The following is a 25,824-nucleotide window of genomic DNA, read 5'->3' as shown; positions in this document are numbered from 1 at the left end:
ACCTCAGATTGAGGTTCATTTAGTTCCATGTTGAATTCTTTATAAATCATGAATTAACATTCTGTACTGTGTCCAGAAAGCGGTTTATAGAAATCTGAGTTGAATTACTGACATATTATGTACTTAAAATTAATCTGCAAAAACTGAGCAGAAATCTGGTGAAAGGCAGTCGTGCAACTTGTCTCTTAGTGTAACTAAGATGGTCACAATGCATGAAGTAATACCCTGTGACTTTGCTTGAGTATACCAGCAGCTAAATGAAATAGCAGAAGGAACCTTTAAGGATGAAATGTAGCTGAGAGGTTTTCTGAATGTGAAGATGTTAATGATGCTAAATAGTTAAGAGACTGATCGCTTTAGCAAAGACCACGCTAGCCTACTGCAGTGATATCCCCAGAGAAAGTCTGTGAAAGCAGCACGAATAGCAAAGATCTGGGATGCACTGGAAGATCCCAGTGGCTGTGTTGGTTGTCTTTTAAGGATTATATAGGTAGGGTGTAGTTCTTCCATTTGAACCTAATTTAAAGAAAGCAGAGTTAAATCTGGCTGGTCTAATAGATACCTTGTGCTATATTTAGTGATTCATAATTGCTTCTTGTCATAAAACAATGATAAAAGACTCCCAGATGTAAAGTGGACATGCTTGTATTAATTGGCAAATCTGGCCAAAACAAGTATAGGTCCTCAGGCCCTGCTGAGGAATTGAGGAATTAAAGAATATATTTAACATGGAAGGCATATGAAAATATTCTTGCTTAGCCTCAAGTGCTAATTTAAGAAAAAATGTCTACTGGTGCATGAAATAAATATTAAAAATTTAGTGTTCACTGTCCTATAAAAGCCGTTATGAGAGAGGCAAGGGAGAACAAAATAGCTAAACTATTTGCTGAATATTCATATTTTTAAAGTTCATGAAACTTCGAATATTTTTGAATAAGCAGATTGCAAAGCATGGACTGACTGGTCCAAATCTGTAACCTTGCAAAGGAGGTTTTGCTGTTTTCTTTTCTCCAGGTTTAGGTTTGAGAATCAAAGTTTGTACTGATACCGTATTGTGCCTGTGGTCAAATTTTTCTTTTTATAATAATAGGGTCGAATGTTTATTATATTTTTATGAATAATTGTTAATTAAGTTTTTTAAAAAGTTTGTAAAATAACTCAACAAACCCTTGATATAAATTACTTTGATAAAAACAAATTCCATTTTGCCCCGAAAAACATAAAGTCTACTGTGCCTTAAATGGCAGAAGATTAAATGACATCTAGATTAGAAATGTGTTGGGGAAAGCAGTGCTATGACATACCTTTATATACAACGGCAGTACAGCATAGTACAATGTTCATGGTTAAGCATATTAAGGAAACATACTGGTTTCTATCAAGAGATCAGGATGACATCCTTGGATCAATAATACGTGTATTATCATCCGAGTAGATGGGCCAAATGGCCTCCTTTTGTGTTTTCTTTCTTATGTTCTTATCTTATAATGTGCCACAAAGTAAATTATTACTCCAGAGTTTTCTTTTTCTTCTTCTGGAGAGGTCTTCCTACAAATTCGTGGATTTTTTTAAACTGTCTTCTTGGTGAAACCAAATCTGCTTAAATGTCTTGACAATGTCCTAATGCAGCCTTTATTAAATTTGATTTTGGTAACATTTTTTAAATACTTTGTTTACCATTTTCATTACCATCTTCTTGGGTGTGCAACTGTTTATCTTCAGCAAAGTTTCCATAAAAACAAAACTTTCCTTTTCACTCAAGCCTGTTGTAATCCCCTGAGCCAAGAATCTCATTTTCAGAGGGGAGAATGATTGTCTTGTAATTACATTGACCTGAAACAGAGTAACAATGCAGTGTCCATCAGCACAGTCACAGGGGTACCCAATCACAGAGGATAATGTGAAAATGAAACTAGAAGAAGGTTACCACAGAACAGAGATAGTGAACAGCATGTCAATGCTGTGGAGAGATTTGTAGTAAGAATGAATCATTTTGGAGCCATAGTTATGAAATACAAATCATTGAAAAAATGTAGGGAGAGGGACACCTAGTCTTCCAATTGCTGTATTCTGGTTTTTCTTTCTTAAATATGATGTGAAGGTAGTGGATTTGGAGAGTGTTCCATTTCACCACATTTAAAACATGCTGACATTTTTGATTGTGGTCTTCTAAGAAAATGCTAGTAGTTAAAAGTTTTTGATATTGTGATTTGGAAGTTTGCATTTATTCATGGACACTTTGAGATCAAAATCTTGATATTTAAAATAAAAAAACAACAATAAGTCATTTCCGTATTTGGAAAAGACACACCCTTTTGTTTTATACTGTTTATACTACATGCATAATGCTGTGCTTGTTGGGTAAGCAAGCAAGGTCTCACAGAACAGATGCAAGCTATGTGCACATTCTGCAAACAACCACTTCAATGAGTTATCAGTGAAGGCTCTGTTCATTTCTTTTACCTAATCAATAAAATAAACATAAGAAATTAAATGGGGCTATTGTTTGCCTCAGGATACAATTTGTACATAGGACCCAAAACAGTCTGCATCAAATACTTTTGCCATTTTTGCACATCATTTTAGTTTCTTTTTCAGACCTTTAAATGACTGCTTTTATTATTGATTTTAAACCTACTGAAACATACAAGTTTTTTGAGCAAACTCATATACTATACGTGTATTCTCCTTCAAAGTTCATGATACAGTTATTCTCTTCCTCGCATTTTCCTGAATGAGTGATTTAAAATTTAGGTCTCTTCCTGGTCTGTTACCATTTTAACAAAGGTGTCATAGTGTTGGTGGTTTGTGTTTTGTTGCGTCTAGTTTCCCTATTCCCTGTCTCTGTGCATACGCCAGCAGCCATATCACCCTGCAACTCACAACTGGCAACCCACTGAAGCTAAGCAGGTGTGAGCCTGGTCAGTACCTGGATGGGAGACCTCCTGGGAAAAAAACTAAGGTTGCTGCTGGAAGAGGTGTTAGTGGGGCCAGCAGGGGGCGCTCACCCTGTGGTCCATGTGGGTCCTAATGCCCCAGTATAGTGATGGGGACACTATACTGTAAACAGGCGCCGTCCTTCAGATGAGACGTAAAACCGAGGTCCTGACTCTCTGTGGTCATTAAAAATCCCAGGGCTCTTCTCGAAAAGAGTAGGGGTGTACCCCGGTGTCCTGGCCAAATTTCCAATTGGCCCTTACTAATCATGGCCTCCTAATAATCCCCCTCTAATCATGGCCTCCTAATAATCCCCCTCTATGAATTGGCTACATTACTCTGCTCTCCTCCCCACTGATAGCTGATGTGTGGTGAGCGTTCTGGCGCACTATGGCTGCCGTCGCATCATCCAGGTGGATGCTGCACATTGGTGGTGGTGGAGGGGAGTCCCCATTACCTGTAAAGCGCTTTGAGTGGAGTGTCCAGAAAAGCGCTATATAAGTGTAAGCAATTATTATTATTATTATTAAGCTGCACTGGTGTGTCTGCCTGTTTGCTGTGAAATAGGGCTTCTGAAAACCAAATGGCATAAGGATAGTAGAGATGAGGTGTGAACAGAGCACTGGGGTTTTTCATTGTTCTGTTTTAAAGCCTGCTATGGACAAACTGCTATGTAAGTTTAGGTTCTCCATCTTGAAATCATATTGATTTAGAACAGCAGAAGGAGATGCAAAGCTGTGATGCTTAACTGCATCTTTTATTCACTGCCCTGAATAATCCTCAAAATTTTTGTGTTTTCTCTGTTGTTTTCCTTCTGCACTGTCTGTGCAGTAATGGTGTGCAATTGATTCTTTCCATTGAATACAATCACGTTTTCAAGATCAGTTTTCTTTGGTGTAGATGTAAAATAGCAGCAGTGTATCCTCCTAAATTGTTTATTGTTTTAAGAGGTAAATTTTAGTTGTTTCTGACTCAGGTAGGAGGTTGAATTGGAACAGATATTTTTAGATACTGATGTTTTTTTAATTATCATGTTTTAATTTTCCCAAAGCTAACAATTTCAACATTTTCAGTTTACTACTATGTGTTTTTGATGGTTTTTGAAAATAAAGCATAACTTTTTGCACTGAAATGAATGTTGATTTTTCACCTTCTAGAACTGCATCCCACCCGAAATGCAAACGTTAAGAATGAAGAATTAAAAATGAAGGAATCCAGCTCAAGAAATATAGTAATATCATGACTCAATGACCCCCAATGTGTTGTTAGTCCAAGAAATTTCTGTTATGCCGATAAAACTAAACACCTGAATTTAAAAGAGCACTAATCCCTCTATGAAGCCCCGAGGTTTAAGATAACCAGTGTGCTGAAAGATGTCGGCTCAATATCCCACTAATCCTCTCCGTGCAATGTGCCAATTTCTGTCCTGAATAAGGCTTTGAAGATAAATAGCATCATCTTCTGAATTGCATGCCCTTTCTTCCTGTGCCACCTCAGATTGCTGGGGGCCCAGCAGCCATCCCCTTCTATGGACTGGCACCGAGGACCCAGTCTGCTCTGACAGAGACTAGAGGATTATCTGCTGAACAATAGTCATTACATTTATATAGTGCTTTTCATTCACTGAGGCTTCTCACAGGGCTTTATGAAACTTGTCAATGTCAAAATGTGATGCAGTGACCATAGAAGACTGATGCTCTATCGCGGAGTTAGCGGCGTCCCACTTGTGTGCAGAAAAGGAGCTGCTTGCATGCTAATATTATTCCCCAGCATGTTATGAGCTTCCCAGTTCAACTTGCCTCCAAGCCAGTCAAGGCTGCAGGTGTGGACAAGAAGGGAGAGGATAGCCTGCAGAACAGCTTCAAGTATCAAGTATGTGTAAATAAGAATATGTTGAATTGTGGAATGGCACTCGACTTGAGTGACTCAACATATTCAACTTTTTCGCAGAAATAGACTTGTTTCTGTGTACGTTACACACTCTAGGTCAAGTTTTCCTAGCTCTGGTCCTCAAGGTTTGGAATCCAGCAGGTTTTCTACAGTATGTCTCCTTGGGTTATGAACGGCTCTTGAGAGACATGTTAAATTGATTCAATTAAGGTATAATGGGACCAATTCATCCCTTCTGCATAGCACTAAACTGTTGCCAATTTAAAGAGACACAGAAAACCTACAGGTCCCAGACCCTGAGAATTGGGAGACCCTGCTATAGCTGCTGGTGCACACACATGGTTTCTGGACTGAACGCACTTGAATGTCTGGCATTTTAAACAGATTTAAACAGACCTGTGTAGTATTGTCTTTCACTGAGCTCGCTGTTCCCCGGTGGACGGAGCAAACCACATGTTGTGCTAATCAGACATGTCAGCCAACTATGAAATTTGATACAGTAATGTAAAACAGACGTGTAAAACATGTATTCGTTTAGCAGGATGTCATGTTTTAGAGAGGCCACGGACATAGTTCTTAAAATCGCAGTGCTCATCCAGATCTATTTATGGGAACTAAAACCTTTACAAGTCCCTGTAATCTGCTAGTTCATTAGCTAATAAGCTTCTTTCAGGCATCCCACTGCTTTGTGACAGCTGGGATTAAACCAGATTGCTTTCTGGGGTTTTTTCTTCTCTTTTCTCCCTTTTTGAACTCACTGTGGTTTGATACTCTGAAAGATAATTGGAGAGCGGTTCTGGGTCCTTGATCGACTGTGACTTGTGTCAACAAGCTCTAAGGCAACTCGCAAGAAAGGCAGAGCTTCTCTCACTTCCTGTCTTCATTCTTCAATGTGGAGGGATGTGCCGGAATGGAGAGGGAGAATGTGAGACACTCAGGCAAACTGAAATATGTTGTGCCTACGGTAACTGTTGAATCGTGCCCTTTCTCCCTTTTTACTGGGAAATCACTGCGAAAGTGGATGCAACTTGGCATAGCTCCACAATCAGAGGCATTTGCATTCCTGTTTTGTTTTTTACAAATGTGCTGTGCAATGCAGTTTCACTGGAGGAACGTTCTTTAATGCTTTCTGACAGTTGAACCACCCCCTAGGATAATTCAGCAGCAGAGTTTGAAAACATAGCTGGCTTCTGGAGGTCAGCTCTAGCTTTCCTGTTCAAACACAAGATGAATATAATATAATCACCATATGATTATGAATTAATGTGTAAACAGTAGTCACAGGGCTTACCAATTATTATCGTTCATGATCCTGCAGTTTCAAGCTTTTGCTTTGTAAAACTGACCAATCATATGTTTGTTTGATCTATGTGGTTTAGTTAGGGACTGCTGTCTTGATTAAAGTCTAGTGATACTGGGCATGAATTTTTCGAGGATGTGTTTAAAAGGGTCTTTTGGTTCCCCATATTCAACGTTCCTTTGCCTCATTTTATGTTTTTGCCATCTTTCTCCCATCATTTGTTTGAAAACAAAACATTTGTTAGCTGTATTAATCATCGGACATAGTCACCAAGAAATGTGTGATTAATACAGCAAGTATTTAAGATTCAGAAGCCCCCTCCCCCGTTTACTTGTGGAGGAATGAAATCATGCTTTTCAAGGGAGGGGAAATATCAATTGAAATGAGATCAGTCTGCCGAGCTGTTTGATGTGAGACATGACGGCTTGAAAGAAGAAAGGGCTGCTACCTTTTCACACTGCTTTTACTGTCCCGTGACACTCGGTTCATCAAGCAACAATCCGAAGTAAAGTGTTCAGTCGCTGCGCTGTGGCTGAAGAGCTTGGGTTTTATGGCAGTAAACAGGATCCTTGGAATGACATGACTCAGAGAGAGGCTCATAAAGCAAAAGAGTCAGAACAGGCGTGGATGGAGAAAGTGATGTATTTGCTAGCTCATGAGTATTGACTGGTCCCAGGCAGAAAAGGCACAAAAGCAAAGAGGAAGTGAGCAGAAAGGGACAGGCATAATGGGTTGGTGTCCTGAGAGACAGTGAGGTGCAGGGGTAAAGAGACATTTTTTGTCGAAGCACGTACAAAGGAGCCATGTGCTCAAGCTGAAATCTAAAAAATCATCACGAGTTATGAGACGTAGAATGCAAAATCTCATTAATAACAACATGTTGCGTTTTTTCTTATATTAAGCAATGTTTGTATTAATCATTTTTTTTCCTTTTTAATCAAACATATCAAATGAATTCCATCAATTCTCATCTTACATACCTGTGGGATAAACAGATTTAAACAAAATAAATAGCTCAGGAAAAATTATTTTGAGATCCCTGCTGCAAAATACCACTTAAAATTCAATATATTGTTACTGTTTTGTATACCATGGTGATGTTTGTATAATGCACTACTGCATTATACAAATATTTAGGCGATTCACAGTACTGTAGGTGCTTTTTGAGTATTAGCAAGATAAAACCCAACTCTGTTTAGGATGCTTAAAAGAATAGTAAACGGCATGTGACACATGGTAGATCCTAATCTATTAATATTCGCACATTCAAGTGTAACACCCTGAGGCATTTTTCAAAAACAGTTTTTAAAATGTTTGCTGACTTTCATGTTAATCTTATGAATAATAAAGCCTCTGAGATTTAATAAGAATGTTTAATAATGAATCCTAGTATTTTATATAAAGCATTTTTCAAATTTAATTTACCACCAGACCATTATTTGCCACTTAAGATCTTTTTAGATGTAGCTTTTCGCTGACCAAACTTTCTAAATCGAAAACACTCTCCATTGCATTCTCACTCATGGCTGACCTCGCTGACATCAAACTCTGTCAACGTTTAATAATCTTTGTGATTGGTTGAAGTTCAGTAGTGGTGTCAAACTTAATTTCAGACACTTGAGCATTTTGTCACAGTCAGGGACAAATATGTTTAGTAGTAGTGATTGCATACAGTATGCCAGAATGAAGTGTATATACAGTATTATTTTGTTAATGTAGTTGTTAAAAAAGGGCCATATCTGAGCCTAGAGGCTCATGAAGACAGAGCCTATCCCCGTGTCTATAGCATTAAGTGGGTTGAGGGTACATGGCACTTCTGTGGCACTAGTCCATCACAGGGTTACCATCCACACTGGCATTAATTGTTTTTAGGACTGGGTGGAATGGAGCAACTGTTGGAAAGCTTAGAACAATCAAGGTGAAGTACGTGGCGCCAGCGTGAGACAGCAGAGTCTTTAGCATAATCCACAAAGTTAAATCTCACCTTGTACTGAAATTTTTAAAAGAGTCTAAACAGTGAAAAGCGAGAGCAGTGTAACATATCTAACTGCAAACATTTTAATGTCAATACAATTTCAACTGTAGCAGTCCCATACTGTGGCCACAGAACAAAACTAAGGATAAGGAAAGTTTTACACTACCAGTCGCTAGAAATAGAACACGAAGCCCAGATGCCAAGAGCTTTTTGACCTAATTCATGATCAATCGCCTGTCAGCTAACTCTGCACTTTTTAATTATTCAGTCAAAGTTAAAACACTGAAGCAGTCTGCAGATAATTCTGGACCAGGGGTCCTTAATGAAACTGAACATAATTTCTCCTGGGTGATGAGATCCGCAATAGAATGTTCAACAGCTCCAGCCTTTTCTCTGAATGTTCCGAATAGACAAGCAATACTGTATGTGTGAATGAAAGCATTATTGAATTTATAAATATATATATTTTTAAGAATCTTAATTATTCATTGTATATTAATGAAATTTTAAACATGTTTTGGGGAATTTTCAATTGGCGTTTTTTGGCACTTTAAAGTTGGGACAATATTGAGTCCAAGGTAATATTGGGATTATACCAGAAATGAGGCAGTAGCCACTGACCTTCTGTGATGTGAGGAGTTGATTGGAATATTATATAGGCTTTCTGAGTCTGACTGAGTTTCACCTGTTTATTAGTTTTTTGACTCAGTTTACTGCAAGAGAGAAAAAATACCTGACCAGTATGATTTTGTAAAATGAACGGGTCTTAAGGCAGGCTTTATCTGCAAGTCATCATAATTAGTGAATGTAGGCCAGAAAATGCTAAAGCTAATAAACTACAGAAGAATAATTAGTACTTTGGTAAATGTAATTTTGAGACAAACCTTGTGATTCATTGCATTTCTGTTTAGTGCGTATGAATCAACAGTAGTAGCTGCCATGACAAGTTATAATGCAAGACCTGATATTTACTATACATACACTGACACAGTGATGAGCATTTGAAAGTTTTAAGGGCACTGAAATATTGCCGTTCTCTTGTCTGTGCAATGAGCCCATTTTCAAACCCAGGAACTCTTTCAGTTGGGTAGCGAGTGAAAAGGAAAGATGTGACTTTATAGCCTTTCGCTTTGCTCTCTGGACAGCCCCTCTATTATTAATGTGCCTCTCAGACTGCTAACAAGCCAAAGCTCACTTGTTAAAAAGACAGGAACAGCAGATATAAACAATTACATGAAGCGCATTAAGCTCATGATTAAAGAATTACTATAGCCTATTTATCTTTGCTGCTGCCTTGTATAAATCCTCCTCCTGCTACTTTTTGTATCTGCTCTACTATACTGTTACCCTGAAGGCATGAAAGCAATGACTATGGCATGAATATAACTTTTAAGACCTATAACCATTTGCTGATGTTAATTTGTTAATGCCTTACACTGAAGAACTTAATGGGCCTTGCAAATAACCTAAACAATCTTCCACAGACACACTAATTCCATTAAGCACATAAATGTAACTTAGCCTTTTTTCTTATTTCATTATTTACGGAAGAAATCTTTTTAAGGAAAATGGACTGGGTTTGAGGTTTCACTGCTGTGGAAGTGTAATTTTATATTCTCAGACAACATCTACATGTGTGTATTATTGAAACATTTTTATAGTGCAAAAGATGTGGTCCACTACAGAACTACATTTTATATAAATTGAATTCAAGATGATTTAGGTCCAGTAGATATCCAACTAAATGGGCCACACATGCTTGACATGACACATGGTAAGTGGACACTCTTGTACGATGCTGTTGACATATTGGGTTGGAGTTTTTTAGATGAAGTGTGTTTTCCCATCTGATTTCCACTGGGAGCTGCTGTTCTAATTGGGTGAGATAGGATGTCGGATATCCATCTAGTTGTGGGTGCAAAGCAATGTCTTGTTGAGGTGATGTTAGTCTGCTGAGTGCGTTAATGTTCCTCTCAGAATGGACAACAGCCCTCATAGGGTCATGAAGGAGGCTGCAAAAGATTGACCTATAATAAAATATATGGGATTAAGCAGAAGTTAATTCCATGCCGAAAAACCGAAAGAGAAAACGGAGTGTTTCAGCTGTTGAGATGAAGGTGTGCTCGCTCCCAAAGAAGGCTCAGCAGCTGAAACTGTTTTTCTTTTTCTTACCACTGAATTAACCTCTACTTGTTCCTTTTCTGCACACACACTGTTGCAGTTTATGTAGACTATTGTAGATGACCAATATAGAGTCCAGATCATTTTTCAAATAACTTGTATTCGAAATTAATTAAGATAAAGACCTTCCTGATGCCACATCTCCAATAACCAACTTTACTGTATTTTTTCAGTAACTGATTTTTCCCATGCTAGTATGACGGAACTGTATCTTCGCTATAAAATAGGGGGATTATGTAATGTGCAAAAATGCATGGAAATTTTTCTGTTCGGAAACGAAACTGAGCAACTTTCCCTCCCGATTTCCAGTGTTTGTGCTTTTTACTAGGCATATTAATTTTTTGTTAATCTCTGGAACAGTGCTGTGGAGGCCAGTATCTCCTACACACATTTTTTTCACTCTTTTGTGCAATGTTGACAAGTTCACTGGTACATCAGCTGGGAGATATCTGAAGGAAATAATCCTTGCTGTCTTTCCCACAGCATTTGCATGCTATCATATTAAAGGTATTCAGTATTCAGTGTACTTCCTTTGCAATTTCGTCTGAATCATTTGTGTTTGTAAGTAAAATGTAAATGTAATTCCAGCAGCATTTAGCTAGTTTAGCCGGGCCATGCCATATAAGCTGTCAATCTGTTTTTTCTTCTACAAAACTGTAGCAGGCAGGCAGTCAGTTTGGAACAGGGTCTAGTTTGTGAACAAAGGCAGGCAGGGGAATCTTGAGTGGTTACTGCTCCTGATGTACAGTATCAAGCTGTTTTTTAGGATGCTTGCCTAGAAGGTGGGAATATCCCCTTCTGTTAAAGACAAATCACCAAAGGGATTGCAGCGTGGTGCTGAGACTTCTTGCACTCAATGATGAGGAAGTTGGCAGTGGTAGGGGAGTAGAATCGGGGAAATTCCCTGCGTGCCAAACTCTAAACTCGTTTCTTAATTAGAAGCCCAATAGAGCTGCAGATATAGCTGAGCCTGTGCTGACTTCACCTCTTTCACCTCTGTCTAAATTTCCCATCTGCGTCAAAATTAATCTTCTGTTACAATAAGGCGTTGTGTCTAAAGGTGTGGTGGCCGTCAAATGGTATCTACAAGGATGAAATTCTGTAACATCACAAAGCTTATCTAGAACAGGACATTAATCACAAGGGGAAGTTAATGGTTCTGACTAGAGTGGCTGTCCAGTCGGAATTTAAAGTGAGCTGAGGCGTAGTGGGGGTCTGGGAAGAGGTTGCTGATGTCGAAGGCAGTGGATTCATTTGTCTAGTTAGATTTTTTTTTTTATTATTTTGGATCATTTTCAGCTCATCCTTTGTGGGCTTTGTCTTAGGTCCAGGGACGTTTAGATTAATATGGCAGGTCTGCAGAATAGTAGTAGCAAGGGTTGACTCACATATGATTGTTTTTCCATTAGCTACATTCTGACAAATGTTTATGTAACTAATAGATCTTGTGTGCAGCATTGATTTCAGGCCTGAAGTTGTCATTTGTGTTTGGCTAGGAGGTGTTGATCACATTTTGTTTAAGCAATTTTCCAACCATATGTTTGGAATCTCTAAGTGAGTTTGTCAGCATTGTGGAATGTGTGTTTCTACCTGTAAAATATCATTTTAATTATGCTTTCAGGTGTGCAGAACGGTGGCACAGAGGTTAGCATTGCTGCCGTGCAGCACTGGGGTCCTGGGTGCAATTCCTGGGGTGCTGTCTGAGTAGAGATTATATTTTCTTTTAGTTTTTACACAGGTTTTACTCTGGATGCTCTGATTTCCTCCTACAGTCCAAAGACATAACTTGCACGCATGCTTCTGTAAACTACTGGCCCTGGTGTGTATGTTTTTGCCTCTGTGTGATCTGCCATGGATTGGGGGTCACATGTAGGTCGTATCCTGCCTTGTGTCCATTACTTGCCGGGTTAGGCTCCACCTCCCCTGCAACCCTGTACTAGATAAGGTGGATGGAAAAGGGATAAACAGATGGATAATCTTAGGTGTCAATTAAAGGCATCCCTGTGTCTATAAATTCAGCCCACCAACCTGACATTCATCAGGTTTTATAGTCAATATGGTGAACATACTGAATGCAGGACAATAGCGTGTAACTAAATTAATTAAACTGCGCAGGACTAACCAAACAATAATGTGCATACATACAGTATTATATGAAGATGGTTTCTTAACCACAGTGGGCTCTCAGTGTGAGAAATACAATTCCACACAAATGGAAATGATGAAATGATGCTGTAACAAATTCCCAATGAAATGTATTTAGTTGTGCAAATTAAATTACCATTTTGTTCCATTTCATGAGGTACAGGAGTTACTAAAGGTGTCAACTGTTTAGTGACCCTGTCAACCTTTACTATAGGATTCTGCTTATCTCTTTTTCCTTAAGAAAGGCTAACAGTCTTTAATTTCTGAATTTAATAACTGTAGTACAGTAGATCATTTGTGTTGCTATCAGGCTACAAATGGCATCAGTACAGTACTTAGTTGTTTAAATGTTTGATATTTACATGCCATCATAATCATTGTAAAAATTGAAAATATTATTCTAGTTGCACAAACTATCGGTAGCATCCTACTGATTCATTATTTATTGCTATTTTCTTCTGATGTTTGTCTCTTGAGCAATCTGAACTCTTCTTTCTATTAATTTTTAATTAGAATGACTTAAATGCAGCTCAAGTCATCTGCAGGTTTTGCTCACTCAGGTAAAGGTGATACGTCTTACAGTTTTCTAATTGCTCAGGTTATATTTCTGCAAAACGTAAGCATATACTGCTAGCAAACACAACACCACTTTTCTAAAGGACACATGGCAGAATGCTTGTTGCCAGACTGTATTTCTTCTTTAGACATACAGTTTGAGCTGGACCATTTGAATTTCTGGTTGGATGTCTGAAGGAGCTTCTCTGAGTTCTCCTTTACATCTCGATTGCAGAACCACCCCTTTCCTTCTCGAGGGCTGCCTGTCACCTGTACTCCTTGACTCTGGCACTTTCCCCTGACAAGTATTAAACCCTCTTGCTGCACTAATGTATTCAAATACAACTTGATTGGGATGTCAGTTGCATTACTTCACTGTGGATAAGAAAAACCAGAGTTCCATTTGATGATTTACTTTTGGTGCAATTAATGCAATCTGATTCCACTAATCTCTCTTTAAGACTTTTATTTATTTATTATTTTTAAATGAATGTATATTGTTAGTTTATGCATATAGCTTCCATTCCAGAATACAGGCAGCTGTGTCATGTTTTTTTGTCTTTCTATGTAAATGAAGAAGAAACTGGAATTTGAGTTGATAACTGTTCTTTTGCACAGAACCTAACTAAAAAAGCTGCCTAATTGGTGTTTCAGAGTCTTGTAGTTTGTGATTTGTTTTGTACAGAAGGCTGTTACAACAGTGCCTTGTTTCAGAGGAACACTTTAAAGACACCAATGATCTGTCTTGTTTACGGCTGCAGTGCCTCGTTGTTTATTTAATTAGGCTGTCTCCTTCACTCTGGTGCTTCTGTACACATCACCATCATCTGAATTGCTCACTATATTCAGAGTTGAGCCATTGGTTTCTTTGTGTGCCGCGGTTCCTGGCTCTCCGTCCTGAGCACTAGCTGAACTCCCCCTGTTTCTGCTGTGTCTCTACACAGATGACAGTGCTTCGGCTGCCAGCAGCATGGAGGTCACGGACCGCATCGCCTCCCTGGAGCAGCGCGTCCAGATGCAGGAGGATGAAATCCAGCTGTTGAAGTCGGCGTTGGCTGATGTTGTCAGGCGGCTCAACATTTCTGAGGAGCAGCAGGCCATGCTGAACAGAAAAGGACCCACCAAAGGTATCCTCCCTGTTCTACACTTGTCTTCCACTGCTTTTCTCTCGGGAGCGCTAGTGTGTTCCCCCATATCCTGGGAAATTTTATTTTTGCCTCACTAAACTGAGAAAAGCTTTCTTCATGAAACAGTGAAGATGATATGTATGTACACCTTTAGCCCTAATATTTTCGAGAACACTCTTCATCACATTGTGGTTCACAAGCAAAATGCATTCTCTTGAGCTCTTTTAGTAATATTCTTGACACTCAGGAATCTGTTGTGTTTAGAATATAAACATTTAATAAAAAAGTCCGTCCATACAAATGTCTAATTAAGGCAATAGTCTTAATTTTCATTTATAAAAGTAAAGGACTGGCAGGCAGTGTATTAGCATAAACGTGAATTCCCCTGCCTCCCACACATTCATACAACAGCTTTTTACTAATTTCAGTGTCTGTGATGCAGAGCAATTTGTATTTTCTATGCCACATTGGATCATCAAAATTGAAATTAAATTGAAATTTAGTATTGCCTGAGACAGTCTGATCTGAGGATGCTTTTATGGCCAAGGAGCTGTTCAACTCAAGCATGGAGAGCATTGGTCACAAGCTGGTGGCCTCAATGCGTCTCACAAAGGATATCAAACTATACCCTGTTTTTTTTTTTTCAAATTGGCAAAATGAGAAGCTCTTGTATTCATTCCAGTTGTACCCCATTCCCTTCTTTGGGTCTTGCTCCTCCCCCATTCAGTTTTTCTCTTCAGTTCTCTTCCATTTCCTTCTTCCTTCTTCTTTTTCTCTTTCCTTGCTAACTCTTGGCCTCTTTAGACCAGACCGCTGTGAAAAAATCCACTCCTACAGAGAGTGCTAAATCAGGCAGTACTGACAAGCCAGGTAAGAAGCATCCCCAATAGTTCTGCCTGTTGTTCTGTGACTTCACAACCTTTGGGCCTGTCTCTGCATCGTCCACTCGCTATTAATACAAATAGTAACTGCAAATGAGAGGTGTATGTCCTGCAGATAATAAAGGCATGTCCAGAATTTAGGCATTTAACTTGTTAAAGTATTGTGTTATTGATGCTTCAATCCTAGGTGAAGTGTTGCCAAGGTTGTGATTCTTTCTGTCATCTTGGGAGGTGTCTTGCCTGACTTTACCACAAACTGTGCATGTACTAATAACACAAATAGGTTTTTCACGCCACAATCCGGCAGCACTGTGGAATGGTTGTTAGGGTTCTGTTCCTGGGTGGTGCACTGCTGTTGTATGCTTTATTAAGGTACTTCACTCAGTTTGCTCCAGTAACCATGTCCAGCTTTATAGAAGGTTGTAAATTTCAGGTGCTTTGGATATCAGCCAAACAAAATAAGAATAATGCTCTAAAGGGGACTTTTTGAAGAGATGTATATATAATAAATCTGTTTATATTGGACAAAGAATGGAGAGTCTATGATTTTAAAGTAACAGACCTTATCAGTGTAAGCAGCTTGTGCTGAAGAGTAGGTATTTATTTAAACATACAGTATACAGTAATATACAATAATTCCCATTTTGCAATGAAAAGCTTCTGCATGTGTGAAAGGCAGTTTCATAGTGATCTCAATTGTGAATGACACCACAATTTTTAACAGTTCCAAAGTGTTTGAAAATGTAGGTTTACATTGGGACAGAGTCTTTTTGAAGTTAAATAGAGATTATTTTCTTGTCTTGAGATATTAATAAATATGGATTGCATTTAGTAAATTAGAATTGAGAGGGGCACCTGAAAATTACAGAAGCTCTTCTTCACATCAGCTTGTTCACTCTCTGTGTCTCTCACTCAGTTTGGAGGTAAATCTGTTTCCTTCTGTTCTCTAACTCTGCTTCATAAAAATACAAAAGCGTACTGAGATGAGAAAAAAATGTTAGCTGTTGTGCCCAGTTCCTCTAGAACAAAGTTCAGATATGCCACAGTAAAATCTAGAAATGGGCAAATCCAGTCGCACACTGTTTGCTATTCATGACATTCCAAGTGCAGGGATTATTAAAAAATAAATTAAATTATCTGTTAGTCACTGCCTTATGCTACCTTATTTTTATGCTGAAATGGACTTTTGGGGTATTCCAGTGCATCAAACAAATCACATTTTTCATATGCAGAGTTCCCCTGGGATACCAAAAGCCTCACGTTTTAAGCTTGCATTTCTCCCCTGAAATTGTTGAGTGCTTAACAATGTGTTCTGTGTTTTCCTTTGACAGTAAAGTCCCAGAGAGGGACCACAGAGTGATTAATTGCTATTGTGCCTTTATGTGTAGGTTTTTTTTTTCTGTGCATTGCTGTGAGAACCAGTAGTGGAAGATTGAAAGCCTGTGCTCCCATCACCCAAGTTCAATCATTTCTCCACTGACAAACATTCTGTACAGGAGGTGATGTGAGGCGCCTTGGTTCTTAGTAAACAAGAAAATGTCTGGGAGTCATAGCTGGTTAATCCCTTTGTACTCTAATGCATTCTGAACTGTGTTGTTTTTATACTTTCACAACTGCACAACCAACTGATCTGGCCTTCATTTATTATCCATTCTTTGTGGTTTTACATAAAAAGTTATCAAGATTAAATTAGCATTAGCCACCGAGTACAAAATTGCTGCTGTCACATTTGTAATTTGTTTTTTTGCTCTTCCTCTGTTTTGCAGCCAGACCCCTGATGCAGGGGTTGCCCTTGAGGCCGACCGTAAACAATGGCACAGTCCTACCAAAGAAAACCAGCACATTGCCATCTCCCTCTGGCACAAGGAAGGACACCTCATCACCAGCAACCAAGAGGTAGGACTGCCTTGGAAGAAGTGTAAGACTGGAGTGAAAGACCCTGGACTGATAACTCCCAATTGAGTGACATTCCACATCCCTACATGGGCAGTAGAAACAAAGCAAAATGTCTTCAAATGACTCTGTGGTCTTCAACCAGCCAGATCAGAAAGCCAACCTGTGGGAGAGACAGAACACATGTTCAGTCTCTTCCATTTCTTCTTCATGATTCCATTTAGTTTGTAATGCAGCTCTTGGCCTTATAAAGGCAAAGCTATTTTGCCATTAACCAGAGACTCAAAAGGCAGATTAAAACAGAAAAGAAGCAGAACGGAAGAGCTGAAGTTTTTGTCACTCCCTGCATGTCGCACTTAGATTTGCTAAATCACACTCACAGCCAAAAAATCAGAGCATGGGCTTTGCTGCTACTGCAAGAACTAGGGACATATTTCAGTATGCTTGGTTCTTGTGGTCTTTAATGCCACTTATTCCTCTTCAGTTCTGCTGAAGCCTCATTACATACACGTGCGTTTTACATCTGTGGAAAAATTGATCAACAGATTCAGCAGAGGAGCACAGGTTATTCTATTTGGTTAATGTGTGAGTAGGCAATTGGCTGACGTGAAGAAAAGATTGATTCCAGAAGTTATTTTACAGTACATATAAGACGCTCTGTAAAATGTGGGACTTTATTAGCAGAAACATGGTATTTTAAGTAGTAAGAAACTTAATAATAACAGGTTTAGAACTGTTACCTAGACATTTTTGTTTAGAGTTCACTTAGTGAAAATGTATCATGTATTGCCTATAATATGATTTTGTTTATTGTCACAATTGTTTGAGCAGACAATGGACAAAGTTTTAGCAAACGTTTCTGCATTACAGTTGTCCAGTTCTGAGTAAATACCAAAATGTGTTATTGGAACAATAGTTTTTATGCCTAATAAGTTTACCCTGGAAACTGTAATGACTAAGGTTTGTCATAACCATTAGACCATTTATCCAATCCTCTAAAGCAGCATGTATTAGTTTTCCTGTAGAAAAATCATATTTGAAAGTTGAAAAGGCTTTAAATTAACACCTGCTGGTAGATGTTTAAATACATGTTGGAAGGGGGTGTGTGTGTTGAATGCTTTGCTGTGTTTCTTCAACCGAGCAGAATTCTGTCAGAGCTGTGATAACTATTTGAAATTAAGACTCTTCACATGTCAGCAGCATAAGCTGGTTGACTCCTGGTGGTTATGCTTTCACCACTGAAGATATCTCCCAGGAGTGTGAATTTCTTAAATATCCTTAGTAAAATTGGCATGTGTGGATTATGTAATTGTAACTTAAATATTCACAGTATTTCATTTGGCTGACTGGCAGTGATCATGTTTAATATAATGGGTGATGGCAACCTTTCCACGTTGGACTAAGAAGTTTTGGCAATCAGTGCAGAATGGCTTGGCTGTGATGCTCAGTCTGGAAGGGTCTTGGGCAGAGTTGTGTCAGATTAATGAAGCTTTCAATTCAATTTCTTGCTGCAAGACAAAAGCAGCTGTGAACATAATATCTGTCATTGAAGTAATAGATTCTCTTGTTACCAACCATGCTTTTAAATCTGTTCATGCAGACAAGGGCATTTTTAAAAATAACCTTGCAAAATGTGACAGTTTTTGAAAAGAAGGCTTAAATTTGTAAAAAGAGGGGTTAAATTGCATCATAAGTGCTTAATGGAAAGCTCAGTCAAAAGTAGTTTAAAGCATTTAATCCTTTTTGTGGTTAAGGAGATCTTCACGAGAACCTTGTCAGATTTAATGTAAGAACTCTTTCCACTTATTTACTCAAAAGGTTGTGAGAACCCTGAACAAGATACCTGGCCATATTGTTGAAGAGAAAATTCTTCAAAAAATGCCTTTATAAGATTCTCAGATCAAATTGTATCAGCTATTACTGTACCATGTCTTGGTGGAATTAAATATGCTTCCTTGGCATACAATCACATACTTATATAAAGGACACTTACAGTGCCTTGCAAAAATATTCAGATTGTTCCTATGATGTTTTTTATTCTGTGAAATTACAAAATGATGGGACACATTTTTAAATGAACATTTTGTTTAGAATCTGAATGCTCAAACTGAAGACATTTTTAGTTTTAGAGCAACAGTATGTAAAAACTGTGCAGGGATTTGAATAGTTTTGCAAGGTACTGTATGTTGGCTGTTGGTACACGTGTTCTATGACCTACTCATTAAATATATCACATGGATCTGATAGAAGAAGCTATTGTGTGTCAGAATATGCCCAAAGACGTATTGAACAGTCCATGCCAGTAGGATAAACAGAATGATAAAAACATGCCTCCAACCACATATTCCACGCACTCTCTAACATTCACAGTATTCATGTATTTACAATGCTTGTCACCTAATTTATATTTGTGTAAATATGAAACTATTATCCTTTATTTGAACAACATCAGCTTTTATGGTAAAACCTGAGTATGCAAACATTCTAGCTAAAAATGGAAGTAAACAATATAAAATTCATCTGCTATTCTTCTGTTTGATTAAAAAGCTTTAATTAGCACTAATTGCATGTTGCCAAAGTACATAGAGGCAGTTATGATGATTAACAGTTTTCTGTTGATGACTAAGAGCCTTTCAAACTAGACTTGACTTCACACAGTGCTAGTTATTATTTTCCTTTCAGCTCCTGATTCTCCACACTTCAGAATTAAACGGGTTCCCCTTAGAGAAGCTTGATCTCTTTATGTGAATGGTCAATAAGCATCTTGGCGCCCGTTTTGTGTGCTTGTGTGTGTGCTGGGGGGGGGGGGGATAATTTCAACTCCAGTAAGTAGGTCTATCTCTCCCAGCAGCTCCTGTTTGTTTTTATTGTGCTGAATTCCAGCTGGTGCTGTAAAGAAATGGATTACTGCTTCTTTTTCACAACCTGCCTTCTCATGGAAAAAAATGCCACTGTTTATGACTAATAAACAAAGGGAGAGCCTTGTCTTCATGCTCCTGACATGCTGCTCTGCTGTTTGAGTTATGGCTTGATTAAGTAACTCCAAAGGAAGCTCAGACATACATGTGGAGACCAGCAAGCTGTGTTCCCGATTGGGGTGACAATTTTTTTCTCATGTCATCTCTGAAACATCTTATGGTGAAGCTCATTTTCAAACTTGATAGCTTTAGTAGTTTTTTTCCACTGGTGTCCTGACAACTGAGAGGGGGAATGTTGTTTATTTTTTGTATTTTAACACCTATTAGATCCTGGCTAAGGAAGAACAAAATATAAAAATATAGTTTTATCTCATTCAGCGTTTGTTTTTTGCTAAAACAAGAGTTTGCTTCCTTTAAACAAAATTCTGTATACAGTACAAAAGAGAGGTGTGCACTGGAATGGCACCCTCCCCCATCCCCCCTGTTAGCCCCTCCCTAGTCTCATCTGAAATCCATGACTAATCCAGACGAGCCTGGGAGAACCACTATAACATTTGCTTGCACCATGTATTAATCCTCAACAGCTGGAACAGAGGGCGAAATCTGCTGTGCGTTTCTGAGTGCTTGCTATGAGCTCCCGAGAGGAAGGGCTAAAACATACGTTTCAGTCTTTGTTTTTAATCCTCAAACTTTGCATATGGTGAGGCGGGTTCTTAGCCTGATATACGGTACAGACTGAGATATTCTGAGCCACTTGTGTTGCACAGCGAAGAATAGAATTTATGTTCAGATCATTTTCTCCTGGGAGGACTGTGGTTCTATTTCTTACCTAATATCAACTTAGCATCTCCTCAAAAGAAAAAAGAACTATTTGAGTTATGATGCAACTGCAGCTGTAAATTGTCCTAGAGAAATAATATACCCATAATTCATTTACTCTTGATTTATTGCAACAAGTAGTTGTGGTAGATTTCTTTTTTTTTTATTCTAAAGGGCCATAACAATACATTTACACCAGGTTTATACAGCTGGGAACTTTACTGAAGAAATTCAAGTGACGTACAGTACCTTGCTCAGAAGTTCAGGACCCCATAACTTCCCATCTACGTTTCCACACTGCTATCCGCTGTTAAACTGAATGACTCTTTTGACGGCTCTTTCGCAAAAGAAAGTTTGTACTCTAGGTGTTCTTCACCAATATTATACATTAAGTGCAAGCTTAAAAATGTACTAAAAATGAAGGATCATTGAGAACAAGTGACTTATTAGCATAATTCGTCTGTGATCCATCTGCTTGAATGCATTTTTTGCTTAGATGAAACAGATGTCACATCAATTAAGGCTATTTTTGAATGGAGCAGTAAAACACTATAGAAATTAACAATCTTGAAGAGCAGCCTGTGGATCCTTATAGTCCATTATTTTCTGTTTTCTAAAATGTTCCACAGTGTCTTTGGATTCGGGTAGAATATTCATAGTCATCTTTATCATCGGAGCATTTCTGATGTATGTGCTCATGTGAGTCCAGTTTCTTGTCTTTCTTTCTGCCCGGTGCTGGGAGTCTGGAGCTTTTCCTTATTTAATTCACTCATTAAACACTTCCTCTTCTCTCTTCTGCTCTGCATGTCTTGTATCCTGTGTTGCTATGATCTCTGAAGCTTATCCAGACTCTGAATGTCTCCAAGGTTTGTCGTATATCCCCCCAATGTGACTTCACCTTTGTAGTACCTGTTGTTTCCAACAGACGTTTGCTGTCATAGATTAAGATTTTCTTCCAAGATAAGAATGAACAATTATTCTCTACTCAACCCAGGACTTTATTCCTACTCTGTTTTACCACTGTCTAGATGCCAGGATTTGAAACGGGTAATCATTCAAGCGTTCTGCTTTGCATCTCTCTCATGCCACTTCTGACACATATCAACTCAGGCCGGAATGATGTGATGTTAGCCTGGTTATACTAGAGATTTACCACCAAATCCCTGGGCTCTGAATTTAACTCCCTAAATCCATTGCGGTCAGAGCTGGTGTTAATTCCAGAATTTCTCAAGATGTCTCAATCCATATCATATGTACAGTACTTATCCATTTTATCATATTATCCATGCAAATGCTTAACATCTTCACTGCCTCTTAGCAAAGCATACTGTACCTCAGATATAGACCTCTAAATTGTTTTGTTTGATGATTATCACATGATACTGCAAACTGCTTGGGTCTTCACTACATTAGGCAGTAAAAGACGCAGACACTAAACCAATTAAAGATGAAGGACGACTTTATGCTTTGCTGTACCAAAAAAATAAATGCTTGGAATTTTTGCACAAGATATAGCTAATCCATTATGCTTGCAATAGCTGTAAGGTATTATCAAGTAGGAGTGATCTTATCTGTGCAGTGCAATTGTTCAAGTAAGATAAGTGCCTTTTTTCTTCTCTGTTCCAAATTAGATATCAGCTCATTAATGGAAATCAACCAATCAATCAAGGTTTATTTATCAATGCACGAACAGTACAGCATACAGTGGTGTTGTAGGCAGTGAAATGCTTTATTTCAGTTTTGCAAACTTTCAGTGTTTCTTTTGTGCTTCAGTGCTGTGACGTATCCCTCACTATCATTTTGTCTTTAGTAGGTACTCTATATGTGATTTTCTCTGTGCATTTTCTGTCTTGTGACATTGATTTTAAAAAGTCTAATTGTCTTTTTCTTGCCTGTCATCTCTAGTCTACATTCTAAATCTTTGATGTAATAATGCTTGTTTATTATGATGTGTTACTAGAGCACAAAACAATAACTTTAATATCAAATGTAGAGAAAGTTACACTCACCTTTGAAATGAGATAGGATATAAATGGTAGTAGTACTGCCAATAATGATAGCAGTGCAAGCACAGTCCCAGGTTTTAACTCGTCTGTGCAGCTGTCCATAAAGAAGGGCCTGCATTTGAAAGCTACCAATTTCTACTGTGTCAGCCTCTCCTGTCGGCTCTCAAAATCACAGGTCACCCAGAAGTCAGGGGTTGTAGCCACTTGACAATAGCATGCCAGTAAGAACATTGCAAGCCAGTTAGTTTAACGTCCCACTAATACCTATTAAATTCATGTTGTGGCAGTACCATGGCTCCAGTACCATTATTAACAATAATGACCTTTAACAAATACATCACATGGGATTGTGTCTCCATCGGGACAATATCAGTAGGCCGTTGAATGGACTTTAACTTTCATGGTTTGGATTAAATCGCAGCCTGTTCTACATTCAGCTGCTGACAAGGCTGTTTCATTGTCAGAAATCATGTGCTCATGCAAAAGGGCAGCCAGCCCCAGTCTCTAAGCTTTTTACATTGGGACCTAATTAGTCTTATCTAACAAGAACAAAACCTCACCAAACATAATTCTAAAAATACTTTATTTAACTTCTCCTGTGTCATTTCCTGTTGTTTTTTAGCAGTCATTTTATACAACAAAAAGATAATATGACAATTGACGTTTGTCACAACATGGCAGAAGACGGACGAGTACTTGGAAAATGTTATCTTCATGAATCCGCTTCCTGTCAACATCAAATGTTTATTTTTTGTGAATGATGGAGTACATAAAAGAGTTTCCTGCTGTGAAACAAAACAATATACTTATTTCTGCTAAATATTTTTCTCACACAGTATTATTAGAACTATTTTTCAAATGCAATGTTATTGTTCCTAGAATACTACTGAAATGGAAAAATAAAAATTCTGTAGCTCTGGTTATGCATTCAATCAATCAGTTGACTAAATCTCAGGTATCAGTCACTACAACATACTATGATCAAGCTACAGTTTTTGAACAGTATGAGGTATATTACCAGTGTTTATCGAGTTTTTTTCTTACTGTTATGGCTGTATTAGTTCAGTACTAGGCGCAGAAGTGCTGTAACTGTGCTTCCTGGAGATGGTGGGAAAGGGAGAGATTCCACTGCCAGTGTGGAATAGTGCATTTTGGGCTGGGAATGTACACTTCCTGTCACAGCTACAGAGAGGGCAGGTACAGTGTATAATGAACACTGTCAAGGCACCATCTGGGATAAACAGAGTAATGATTTATTTGATTAACTCTGGATTTAAATCTTAAGACATCTTGAATTCTTTTTTAAAAATGCACTTTTTCTTGATTTCGTTATCTCATTACCTGAGAAGCCCTTCAATAACCACCCCATTCAGAAGAGTACAATGCTAGGTGGGAGCCGTGGTAGCTCAGATGCCAAGGGCGTCTAGCTCCTGACCGGAAGGTCCCGGGTTCAATCCCGGTTAGGGGCAAGCGATGTAGCTTGCTCTAATTCCTTCCAGATGGCTCCCAGGTCTACTCAGCCTGCTTTCCAAATGAGGTTACTCCTTCCGGGGGTAAGAGGACAGCCGGAGCGTAATGCTGACCACATCACCTCCACTTCTGATGTTGGATAGTCGAGAAAAATGGCGGCCCTTGGGCCCCCATTCCCCAATGGGCCCTTTTGGCCTGAAAAGGGACCTACCTACAGTGCTAGGTGAGCTGGGATTGTGAAATGTAGGAAGAAAAAGACTGAGTCTCTCATATATGTTGATATATTTTTTTTTCTTCATAGTTTTCTCTATTCAATAGATTTATGTAGTGTCAAATTAGTAAGTTTAGAGATACCATGTCGAATACTAGTTTCTTATACTCCAATATGTGGTGCTCTTTGAGTCTCTTGTCCTGGCACAACATTTCTTTCTATCATTAACATGGTCACATACCTTTGAATGTCCCTGTCCTTGTAGTGTAAAATTCAAAAGTTTGCTCAAGTTGGGTTTAGAGGCTCTTTGAACTAACGTCTTACATTTCAGGGGTTGAGATTCAGTTAGACCCATTTCTGTTTCCCAATCAGTAGTGAGAAATTGTAAGTGTGTGTGTGGGGGTATATTTCCAGTTGCTTGACAATGAGAAGTCAACTCTGCATCACTGCACTGTAATGCTTCTCCCTCCTTCCCTCCGTGCTGTAGTACTGTGAAGAGAACAAGCTCAACAGAGCGCGTTGGGACTCTGGCACGGAGAGAGAGCACTGGGGAGTCCAAAAGCAGCCGTACCCGTGCCGGATCCACCAGCAGCAACTCCAGCGGAAAGAAGAACAGTGAAAGGTAGAGAGGAAGGGAGGGAGGGGTCTGATGGGAACTGGTGTCTGGCTGACCGGGTAAAATCCATGGCATATCCACTGTGCCTCCTCAGGTTAGAACTCCTCCTGGTTGCCTGAACGTTAAGTGGACTGAGACAACATAAGACACCGGTTGCAGGGGCTACTCCCTGCTGGTCCTTACTGGTCCTCATACATTATATACTGTAAAACTGGGTGGGCTAGAGCAACTATGCTCTATGTTGCAGGGTGATATGACCCTGCAACTCACAACTGGCAACCCACTGAAGCTAAGCAGGTGTGAGCCTGGTCAGTACCTGGATGGGAGACCTCCTGGGAAAAAGGTTGCTACTGGAAGAGATGTTAGTGGGGCCAGCAGGGGGCGCTCACCCTGTGGTCCACGTGGGTCCTAATGCCCCAGTATAGTGATGGGGACATTATACTGTAAACAGGTGCCGTCCTTCGGATTAGACGTTAAACCGAGGTCCTGACTCTCTGTGGTCATTAAAAATCCCAGGGCGTTTCTCGAAAAGAGTAGGGGTTTAACAAATACCAATATACATTTAGATATGAAAATGTGAAAGAAATATATTTATACCTGTTATCTGTGTATAATGCTACATCATTGCATGTGATTTGATGTTGGAAACCCTTCAACTCATTGGAAAATGACATTCTTTTTGGAAAGGTGCATTAATAAAATCCTTAATACTGTATATTGCACTTTGTCGTAAATCTTCTGACCTGCTCACGGATGTTTTTACCTTGTCACAGCAAACCGAAGGAGCCTGTGTTCAGTGCAGGTAAGGATGTTATTGTTTTGTAATGTACTGTGATGGCTCATTTGCTGTAGTGGCTGGTTCCATTCTTGAAAGCAAAAGCACACTCAATTTGCTCATCA

The 25,824-nt window shown here is 38.9% G+C and overlaps 1 protein-coding gene across 10 annotated transcripts in view; it reads left to right on the top strand.

Annotated features, from left to right (window-relative positions):
- Positions 1-25,824, top strand: part of eml1 (EMAP like 1) — a 77,019-nt gene that overhangs the window by 29,374 nt on the left and 21,821 nt on the right. For 6 of the 10 annotated variants that reach the window (XR_015941643.1, XM_088648189.1, XM_088648185.1 and 3 more), the window contains exons 2-6: positions 13,928-14,110; positions 14,915-14,980; positions 16,758-16,887; positions 24,796-24,930; positions 25,698-25,726. Coding sequence is in view for 9 of the 10 variants with exons in the window: in XM_088648189.1 (XP_088504315.1) it covers positions 13,928-14,110; positions 14,915-14,980; positions 16,758-16,887; positions 24,796-24,930; positions 25,698-25,726 (543 nt within the window). In the remaining variant the exon portion in view is untranslated. The remainder of the gene's footprint in view (positions 1-13,927; positions 14,111-14,914; positions 14,981-16,757; positions 16,888-24,795; positions 24,931-25,697; positions 25,727-25,824) is intronic. The other 4 variants (XM_088648188.1, XM_088648186.1, XM_088648190.1 and 1 more) reach the window with 1 other exon arrangement.

Source organism: Lepisosteus platostomus, chromosome 10 (genome assembly GCF_059453375.1).
Source record: "Lepisosteus platostomus isolate fLepPlt1 chromosome 10, fLepPlt1.hap1, whole genome shotgun sequence".
In the NCBI taxonomy this organism is placed as follows: domain Eukaryota; kingdom Metazoa; phylum Chordata; class Actinopteri; order Semionotiformes; family Lepisosteidae; genus Lepisosteus; species Lepisosteus platostomus.
This window is presented reverse-complemented; position numbering and strand designations above follow the sequence as displayed.